This window comes from Hordeum vulgare, chromosome 3H, assembly GCF_904849725.1.
Source record: "Hordeum vulgare subsp. vulgare chromosome 3H, MorexV3_pseudomolecules_assembly, whole genome shotgun sequence".
In the NCBI taxonomy this organism is placed as follows: domain Eukaryota; kingdom Viridiplantae; phylum Streptophyta; class Magnoliopsida; order Poales; family Poaceae; genus Hordeum; species Hordeum vulgare.
In genome coordinates, this window is record NC_058520.1 from 61,825,795 (window position 1) to 61,836,599 (window position 10,805).

The window sequence follows — 10,805 nt, forward strand, 5'->3', positions numbered from 1 at the left end:
GTATCCGCAGAGTTTGAAGTGGACAACGCGCGGGGAGCCAGACCCGTCCGCTACTTTCACTCCGCTCCGTCACACGAAATCCGGAGACAAACCCGGGGGACCCTCCCACAGTAACGCCGCCGCCGGTGCCACTGCCACGCCTGCCCCACACCCCGCCCCCTACACGTACCCCCCTCCCACGCGCACACTGCTCATACTATACGTCTATACCCCACCCACCCTTCCTTCCTTCCCTTCCCCCCCTCCTCGCCTCCGCCGTACGCGCCGAGCTGTGTGCGCGTTTATAGCTGGCCTCTGTCCTCCTCCTGCTCACCATCTCTCTCCCTCCCCGCACCCCACCCCACTCCCCTCTCTTCCGCCGACAGCGCGGAGATCCCATCACTGCGCGGGAGATGAGATGACGCGCGCCGCGCTACTCCTGCTCGTCGCCCTCGCTGGGGCCGCGGCGTCGGATTTCTCCGGCGATGGAGGGCCCGGGACGGCGGCGGTTGAGGTGGATCCATCGTGGCGGTTCCCGAGCCAACGCATCCGGGACGCCTACGTCGCGTTGCAGACCTGGAAACGCCACGCCATCTTCTCCGACCCGCGGAACCTCACCGCCGACTGGTCCGGCCCGGACGTCTGCAACTACACGGGCGTCTTCTGCGCGCCGCTGCCGTCCGACCCGCGCGTGCTCGCCGTCGCCGGCGTCGACCTCAACCACGGGGATATCGCGGGGTACCTCCCGCCGGAGCTCGGCCTGCTCGCCGACCTCGCGCTGCTGCACCTCAACTCCAACCGCTTCTGCGGCTTGCTCCCGGGCACGCTCCGCCGGCTCCGCCTCCTCCACGAGCTCGATCTGAGCAACAACCGCTTCGTCGGCCCCTTCCCGGAGGTCGTGCTCGACATGCCGGCCCTCAGGTTCCTCGATCTCCGGTTCAATGAGTTCGAGGGCGCCGTGCCCAGCCGCCTCTTCGACAGGCCGCTGGACGCCATCTTCCTCAACCACAACCGCTTCCGCTTCAAGATCCCGGACAACATCGGCAACTCGCCGGTCTCCGTCATCGTCCTCTCCCACAACACCTTCCAAGGATGCCTCCCCGCCAGCATCGCCAACATGTCCGGCACGCTCAACGAGCTCTTGCTCATCAACAACGGCCTCAAGTCATGCCTGCCGCCGGAGATCGGCCGCCTGCGGGAGCTCACGGTGCTCGATGTCAGCCACAACCAGCTCGCCGGCCCGCTCACGCAGGAGGTGGCGGGGCTGAGGAAGCTGGAGCAGCTCAACGTCGCGCACAACCTGCTCTCTGGGCCGATACCCCAGGCCGTGTGCGCGCTGCCGCGACTCAAGAACTTCACCTTCTCATACAACTTCTTCACCGGGGAGCCGCCGGCGTGCGCGCGCGTCGTGCCTCGGGACAGCGACCGAGACAACTGCCTGCCGAATCGCCCCGCTCAGCGGACACCGCAGCAGTGCGCCGCCTTCTACTCCCGACCGCCCGCCGACTGTGCGGCGTTCCAGTGCAAGCCGTTCGTCCCGCCTTCACCGCCTCCATCCCCGCCCCCGCCGTTGCCATCGCCGCCACCGCCTTCTCCACCTCCACCATCCCCGCCGCCGCCATCACCTCCTCCGCCTTCGCCATCTCCACCACCACCATTACCATCACCACCCCCACCTTCACCTCCACCACCATCCCCGCCTCCACCATCACCTCCGCCGCCAAAGCCAGTCCACTCACCGCCGCCGCCAAAGCCAGTCCACTCACCGCCGCCGCCAAAGCCAGTCCACCACTCCCCGCCGCCGCCAAAGCTAGTCCACTCGCCGCCGCCGCCAAAGCTAGTCCACTCGCCGCCGCCGCCGCCAAAGCCAGTCCACCACCACCCACCGCCTCCTCCTGCTCCGCATCCGCATCCAACGTGCCCCCCGCCGCCGCCCTGTAACTGTCCGCCACCAGCATTGCCACCGCCGCCACCGTATTACCCCGGGCAATTGCCACCTGTGTCCCGTGCAGAATATGGATCACCACCACCGCCCCCCTATAACCCCGACCCATTGCCACCCGTCTCCTGGGCAGAATATAGATCACCGCCACCGCCTTCACGGCAGTGATACATATAGATTCTCTAAAGAAAAACATCATCTGAAGGAAGACATGGTTTTGCTCCCGCTCCATACCTCTCTCCATGGATAGCAAAGCTCACCAGTTTACGTGGTCATTGTCATGCTTAGCTGCTAGTGTTCTTGATTGATGGCTACCGGCGTGAAGAGCTAGTTGTAAGGTGGGCGGAATTTTCTGGATTATGATTTGTCGCCTGCGCATCGAGACGATTTGTGTTGTGGTGTTGAAAGGGATTGGAGAATAGGCTACAGATTAAAGGCCAATTGGGTTGTGAATAATAAGAGTTTGGGAGGGACAGAAGAGGATTTGTGTGAGTGAGTGGATTGTAGGTGCAGCAGGGATATAGTAGTATGTTGGGTGTATAGAGAGAAGCATAAGTTGAGTTCAACTTAGTTAAATTCAGTCAGACATAAGTTTAGAACAAGAGATTCAGAGTGTTGTTTCTTCCTTTTGTATCCCAGTTACTTCTTGGTTATTCGATTATTATACGTATTATTTAGTCCGGATTCTTTAGCTTTTTTCTCATATTAAGGGCTAAATCCTTAGGATTTTTTCCTACGATGGTCGTTTGATTTGTAGGATTGAAATCCTTTGGAATTTTTTCATAGGATTCGTTTGTACTACATTTTAGAGGAAAATTTTCATCCACTCAACCTTTTTGTAAAATTCTTTTGTTTTTCCTGTGCTATCAAACACACTTTCAAATCCTGTAGTGTAGAAAAGGACATGCCATTCTATTTCTACGTTTTTTTATTCCTGCATTTTGACAATCCTACGAATCAAAGAGGGCCTAAATGTTCTTATTCTATTACTTTGATGAATTTTCTCCTGTCTTTCCTATTCCTCTGATATGTTTTGTGATGGGACTTGTTTACTGCTGCCGGGACTTGCTCTTTGCTAGAGTTGTAAGAGCATCTTCAAGAGTCCGTATGTTCAATCAACCGTTGATATAAGTATCCACATCAACAACAACAACACATCATAAAAGCTTTTCAATGGAGTGTATGTTAATCGTACTATGTAAAATAACTAAATGAGTCCACTAAACAGTGAAGAAATAACCATACTTGCCTCGGAGCTTGTGCGTGAACCGTTGCTTCAAGTTCATACGATTTCATTCTTTCTCTTCTATTATTATGCGACATGTCATCAAAATCATCTATGTGACAATTTTACCAACGATGATCATACGATTATTGGAGATGCCCTAAGACTGGAAACATATTCTGCTCTGAATAATTAGGGGAAAACACCTGCTGTTACGGTTCTGAAACATGGTTCAGCTCACTGTGATGTCACGGTGCTCAATGCGCTGATGCAAATTTGTATGAGGATTTGGCCTGTGTCATCCAACTTCATTCCAAAAACCCATTCTAGAATACTGAGTTCCTTCTCATTTGTCCTACGTTTAGGAGTGTCCTGCATCTGAGTTCCTTCTCATTTGTCCTGCCCACTGTAGCAGCATGTTAGAACTATATAGATGTAAATTTGCACAATAGCTTTTGAAGCATATTATTCACTGAAGAGTCTACAAAAGCCGCTGAAGTACGTGAGATCGGTGCAACTTTATTACCTGTATCCTTTTTTTCTTGATAAGGCATGGTCGAGGTGCTGGTGAGATCTGTCGCTCCAGCCACGTGCTCGCTTGCTTCAGAAGAATCCTGCCAGGAGCACGATTTTTCTTCTTCCCAAGAAACATATCTGATCCTGGAGAATTCTTCGAGAAGCAGCAATGTTCCACAGGGACGGATATGATATTTCTTTCTCCATGCCCTGTGTTCTGCACCAGCTGCTATGCTATCCTCATTGTTTACTTCAAGCCTGCAATTCTTGTTGTTAACTTTTTATATTTAGATTCATTTGCTGGTCTTGGAAGGATAGGAGCAGAGAGGGACAGCCTGAGATTCCAATCCCAATTATTTACTGTCTTGACCGTTGTCTGCTTACCCTTTGTGGCCAAAAGCTTGTGGCTGTGATTGTTAACTAGTTAACCTTTTGCTTTCGTAGCAACACTCGCTTTGGTAAGTTTTAATACTGTTAAATTTCTCCTGGAAGCTCGTAAGACGCCTTGACTGGTGAGTGCTAGTGCTCAGTGCCACCAGACACACTCGTACACACATTGGTCGACCGACCAGCAGCATTTGGTTCTTTCGAGAGGAAAAAAGAAAGGCCATCATGGTCTGATATCTCTCCCTTTGCGTCCGGGACGACCGTTGCGCGCCTTTTTTGCTGGTTTTGATCATGGCTGCTCTTTTGATCGCATCATTACAGCGCTCGCTAGCCGTTTCGATTGGAACGAGGGGATTTTCTTTTCTTTCACATTGGACGTGTTTGGTTGCCCTATCTACTTTTGCCTGCATAGCAAAAGGGTCTGTGCCTTTCAATGATTTTTATAATCTTTAATGGCCATGACTTTATTTTGCTGTATCACCGAGATACACCATCGCTCTTAATTTCATGAAATCATGAACATTTTATTAAAATTATGCATGCATTTGAAATCATGAACATTTTTAAATTAGTAAACAGTCATACAAATTTATGAACATTTTCTAAAATCAAGTACATTTTTTGAAGACATAAACATTTTGTAATATTTGCATTTTTTTAACAATTTGCGAGCATTTTTAAACAATTTTCTTGAATCAAAGAACATTTCTAGATTCGGCGAACATTATTTTGGAAATTGTTGGAATAATTTTTGAAATTCATGGACATTTTTTATTTAACAATCTTTTTTTGATTTAATGAACATTTTTTGAAATGCATGGTCATTTTTTGAATCAACGTACATTTTATGAACAATTAAACTATTTTGTAAGTCACGAACATTTTTGAATTTTCAAGATGTTTTTTCATTCATGAACATTTTCAATATACAAACTTTTAAAAAATCATGATTTTTTTATTTCCTAAACATTTGTTTTCAAAATTTCAAACATTTTTGTACAAAATCGTGAACATTGTTTGAATCCACAAATATTTTTTGATTTATTAAACATTTTATTTCCAAATTATCTTTTTGATAGTTTTCGGAACTTTTTTGAAGTCCAAAATTATTTAAAGTAGAAAAAATGAAAACGGAAAAGAAAAAGGAAAAAATGATAAGCAAAATTTAAAAAACACGCTACCCGTACATGGTCCAGCCCAAACGGGCCCTCTACATCTTCTCCGAGTGCATACATCGCATTATAGAAGGTCCCTTGTGCATGGGTTGTCCCACATGGGTGATTCGAGAGTGTGAAACATTTTTTATCGCTTATAGATGGCAATGATGGTTAATATTTTGTAAGTTTGGGGGCAATTTCCGTGATGTACCGTTAGAAGCAATAGCCCTTTATTATTAGGTAGATATTGCATCTCTATCTTAATTGAGCGTGACTCAAAGTAAACATGCAAACAACCAACATTTGTAGGTTAATTGGTTGGATGCTTATCCTCTAGCATGCTTGAGGTGAAACAAAAGATGAGCTGTTTTGTTGCCCCACTTGTTTAGGTGGAAACATAGGCCATGGTGTTTGGTTATATGCAATGCATGTTGTCTAGTAACCTACCCGTGAAGGTGGTGTGGTCACTAGCACACTAGGCAGGCAGAACAAACCAAAAAAACACAAATAGATATCATATAAACATAGGTTTAAACCAAATCAAGCAGTTCTCAACATAGTATGACACTTAAACGAAGCAGTTTTCAACTGAACTAGAACGATATAGTCATAATCAAACCAGTAGGTGATACGTCCCAAACGTATCTATAATTTATGTTTGTTCCATGATCTTTTGGGTGACATTGTTATATGTTTTGCTACACTTTTATATCATTTTACACATATTTGGACTAACCTACTAACTCAGTGCATCCAGTGCCAGTTTCTGTCTGCTGATGTCTATTTTGCAAGGGCTTTTATCCAATTTTCCGAAGCCCGAAAAATTCCAAAAATATATATAAAAAATCAGTGAAACGGAAGCTTCCGGATCACCGAAGATGAGCCAGGGGGCTCCCAGGCAGCCTGCTGGCGCGGCCAGGCGCTAAGCCGCGCCAGGAGGTCGCCTGGGTGGGTCCCACCTCCTCCGGTTCCCTCCTTTGGACTATATTTAGAGTCCCGAGAGGAAACCTTGCAGACTTTCTGGAATCGCGAATTTATCCATCATTCCACCGTCGCAGCGGTTCCGAGATCGGGAGCGTCAGGAGACCTCTTCCCGGCACCCTGCCAGAGGGAGGATTGATCTCCGGGGGCTTCTCCACCACCATGGACGCTTCTCGGACATGCCGTGAGTAGTCCTCGTTGGACCATGAGTCCACGAACAGTAGCTATGTGATTTCTTCTCTCCAATCTTGTGCTTCAATGGTTAGTCCTTGTGAGCTGCCCTACATGATTAAGGCATCTATGTAATTCTCTTGCTATTGTTATGCTCGGTTTGTTGGGATCCGATGGATTATGAGATTATGTTCAGATTGTTATGAGTTATATATTTGATTATCCTTTTATATTATGTTCCTTAGTGATTCATGGATGTTCTTCGTTGCTATTTATTGCGTTGGCCGAGTAGTAGATGGTAACTCCAAGAGGTAGCGTTATGCATGATTGTGGGTTCATGCCCCTCGATGTCTAGCTTGAGTGACAGAAACATGAGACTAGGGGATGCGCTTGTTGCCACCAGGGAGAAAACAACAGTGCTTGTGACCACGGTTGCAAGGATTGTTTACCTTACGCATAGTTCGTTAATGAAGTTGTCCGTTGCTTTGAGTTTACACTTTGGGTGGGGCTCGCAACTTAATACCGGAGAGATGTTCTGGATAGATATCTCAAGGTGGATGATTAGTAAGTAGATGCTGATGAATTAACAGTCTACTTGTCTTGGCGTATTTCCCATTACTATTGAACCTCTAACTATCAAGTAGCATAATTAGCATTGCGGTGCGATCATAATTCCGTCAATTGCCCAAGTGTGATTTGTTTACCCAAGCATAGTTGTTTATCGTCTTTTGGGATAGAGACATCACTAGTGAACATCATGTGACTCCGGTCCATATCACCATCATTGGTTACACCTCCATCATTTACCGCTTTCATTTACTTTTCCGTTGGAATCACTATTACTTTCCCGCTTGTGTTTTGATCCTTTGCAAACTACAAGGCCGGAGAGATTTACAACATCTCTGTACTCGTTGGGAGCAAAGTTATTTGTTGTGTGTGTAGGTCCACGTGTTCTGCTAGCGCCAGGGTGGAAGACACCTACTTGTTGAGCCTAGGAGTCCTCATGGTTCGATAAACCTTATAGTCTCTGTGTAAGGGAAATCTGCTGCTGACTACATCTCCACCTTCCACTTCGGGTAACCAATGAGGGGCGAGAAGTATATCCATCAACTAGTCATGAAGCAAATTTCTAGCGCCATTGTCGGGGACTCTAGTCTTCAAGATAGGGGAGTTGCACGCTATCTTTTATCTTTGCTTTTTTAGTCTTGTGAGTTTGATTTTCAGTGTTTTCTTTAGAGTCTTATACCAAAAAACCACAAAAAATAGTTATTTTGTTCTTGCTTGTTGCTGCTGCTATGGGTTCCACTCAAAACACCAAGTTGTGTGACTTCACTAGTCACAACAACAATGAATTTATCTGCACTCCTATTGCCGCTCCCGCCACCGGAGCCACGTCCTATGAGATTAAACTTGCTTTACTGAACCTAACTATGAAAGATCAATTCTCCGGTGCTGGAGATGATGCTGCCTTGCACTTGAACAATTTTGTTGAGCTCCGTGATATGCAAAAAAAAAGAAGTAGATGGTGATATTGTTAAACTTAAGCTTATTTCCTTTCTCCTTGAGAGTAGGAGCTAAAGTGTGGTTTCAATCTTTGCCTAGGAATAGCATAGATTCTTGGGATAAGTGCAAAGATGCTTTTATTGGGAAGTATTGCCCGCCTGCTATGATTATCCAGTTGAGGAGTAACATTATGAATTTTAGGCAATTGGATAATGAACATGTTGCTCAAGCTTGGGAACGTATGAAATCTCTTGTTAAGAATTGCCCTACACATGGTTTGACTACTTGGATGGTTATCCAAACTTTCTATGCAGGATTGAACTTTACCTCGCGGAATCTGTTAGACTCAGCCGCGGGAGGAAACTTTATGTCAACTACACTTGGTGCTTCCACAAAGCTATTGGATGAGATGATGACAAATCATTCTCAATGGCACACCGAGAGAGCTCCAACAGGTAGGAAGGTAAACTCTGTTGAGGACATCTCCTCCCCTAATGATAAGGTTGACATGATCATGACTTTACTTACTAAGCAAGCTCCTATTGATCCTCATGATGTTCCTCTAAATTCTTTGGTTGCTCAAGGAAGAGAGCAAGTGGATGTTAATTTTATTTCTAGGAACAACTTCAATAACAATGCTTATAGGAGTAATTTTGGTAGCAATCCTAGACCGTTCCCATCCAACAACTATGGGAACAATATCAATTATCCTAGCACCAAAAGCTCCACTTCTGAATTAGAGAGCATGCTTAAGGATTTTATCACTTCTCAAAAAGCCTTCAACAAGAGTGTAGAAGAGAAACTAGAAAAATTAGACAGTCTCTCTTTGAAGGTGGACAACATAGCTCATGATGTAGAGATGCTTAAAATTAGAATTTCCCCACTTGAGGAAAGGAACACCACACCCATGAATGCTATCCAAGTCCAAATTAATGCAAACATAAGAATGCTAGCCAAACTTAAAGATAGATGGGCTAGAGAAAAATAAGAGGAATAGAGAATTAAGAGCCTTCCTACACACACTACCATTGCTACTATACAAGTTGTTGAGGATCTCAAAACTTTTAGCACCCATCGCACTCCTAGTCCCAATGGACCTATTAATGGTGATCCTAATACCTCAACTATAGGACAAGAAGGTCCTTTGAATTTAGATACTATCAAAAGAATGAGCATAGATGACATTACTACCACATTAATTAATGGTATTAATCTTGATTTTGACAACTGTAGTCTCTCCGAAGTTATCACCTTTTTTTTGCAAAGAATGGCTAAAGACCCCCACACTAGTACACTCAATATTGCCTTTACCGAGCATATTACCAATGGTCTTATCAAAGCTAGGGAGGAGACGCTCAAGCTAGAGACTTATATTACTAGAAAACTAGAAGATGGTTGGGATCCTATGGTCAAAATAAAATTGAATAATATCTCTTGCTTTGCTTTGTGTGATGTTGGAGCTAGTGATTCCGTTATGCCCAAAATAATGTATGATATGCTTGATTGGAAACCTTATGATCCATGTTCTTTTGGTGTTCGTCTTGTTGATTCTTCCATAAAGAAACCTTTAGGGAGAATTTATGATGTGCTTATTATTGTCAATGATAATTATGTGCCCGTTAATTTTCTTATTATGGACATCGAATGTGATCCTTCATGTCCAATTATTTTGGAACGTCCTTTTCTCCGCACTCTTGGTGCTATCATTGACATGAAAGAGGGAATTATTAAATTCCAATTTCCTCTTAAAAAGGGAATGGAACACTTCCCTAGAAAGAATATCAAGTTACCTTATGAGTGCGTTACTCGGGCAAGTTATTCTTTTGGAGTTGATAACACTTGATCTTCTTGCATTTTGCCTAGCTCAAAGGCATAAAAGAAAGCGCTTGTTGGGAGGCAACCCAATTTGTTTTTACTTTCTATTTTAGTGGTCTTGATGCTTGTTATTACTGTAGCAACATCATTATATCTTTATTTTTAAGCTTTGTGCCAAGTTATAGCCTCTGATTGCAAGAAAGTTCAAAAAATGTGACATGCTGTCCAGAAACAAATTCTGTCTGCTTGACGGAAAAATTTGCCAAAAATCGCCAGATCATCTTTTCGGTCTGAATTGTTTTGACAACATGATCTATATAATTGCCTTTCTGGCACCTGTTCTGAGTTTCTTGATTTGAGTTGAAGAAGTGCCCCGAATAAATTATTTACTACCTGCTGTTCTGTTTTTCACAAATTCTGCCATGTTTTTTTGCGTTTTCATTGTTTTGCAAATCCTAAGCTTACTTTTTATTTGCAAAAACCTTTTGGTATTCATAAGAAGCAGTAGATTTTCATGAAAATATTTGTTTCCAGCAGGTAATGAATTATTTTGTTAAGGGAACTAACCACTCTAATCAGCTTATGATGAGTTTCGTATGAAGGGAGTTTTCAAGTATGCGATGGGAGATGATGAAAGAAGATGCATGAGTGTCAAGCGCTGAAGATTGGGGATGCCCCATGCACCCCAAGAAATATTCAAAGGATACCCAAGCGTCTAAGCTTGGGGATGCCCCCGTGCATCCCCTTCTCTATCAACAATCATCAGTTCGTCCATCTCCATGCTATATTTTTATCACTTCATATGATATGTGCTATGCTTGGAGCGTCCCACTATTTACTTTTTAGTTTGTTTTAGTTTTGATTGCTGTTCATAACAAGTCGGAACCTAGCCTACCTTGGTTCGGAGACACACACGCTCCATTCCACTCTAGAACACAACATAGGTTTTCATGCTTATCTTTTGTGTGTGTTCTTAATCTTTTCGTAGCTACTCTCATGCTTAGCTCTTAGTTTTCATGCTTATATTTTTAAGAGATATTATTTAGGTTGATTTTGGAACTCTCTTGAGTTATCATGCTTATCTTGTTTAGAGAGTCGGCTCGTTGCACCGAGTTGTGTGTCTTGCATG

At 44.5% G+C, this 10,805-nt stretch overlaps 1 protein-coding gene across 1 annotated transcript; it reads left to right on the plus strand.

The window, feature by feature from the left end:
* Positions 1-220: 220 nt before the first annotated feature.
* LOC123442972 (leucine-rich repeat extensin-like protein 3) lies at positions 221-2,598 on the plus strand. The gene has a single exon (XM_045119168.1). It carries the CDS (start codon positions 398-400, stop codon positions 2,087-2,089), a length of 1,692 nt encoding a protein of 563 aa, XP_044975103.1. The 5' UTR covers positions 221-397; the 3' UTR covers positions 2,090-2,598.
* Positions 2,599-10,805: the final 8,207 nt, after the last annotated feature.

Coding starts and splice junctions, on each gene's coding strand:
- LOC123442972 (XM_045119168.1), top strand. CDS start 398: ATGACGCGCGCCGCGCTACTCCTGCTCGTCGCCCTCGCTGGGGCCGCG.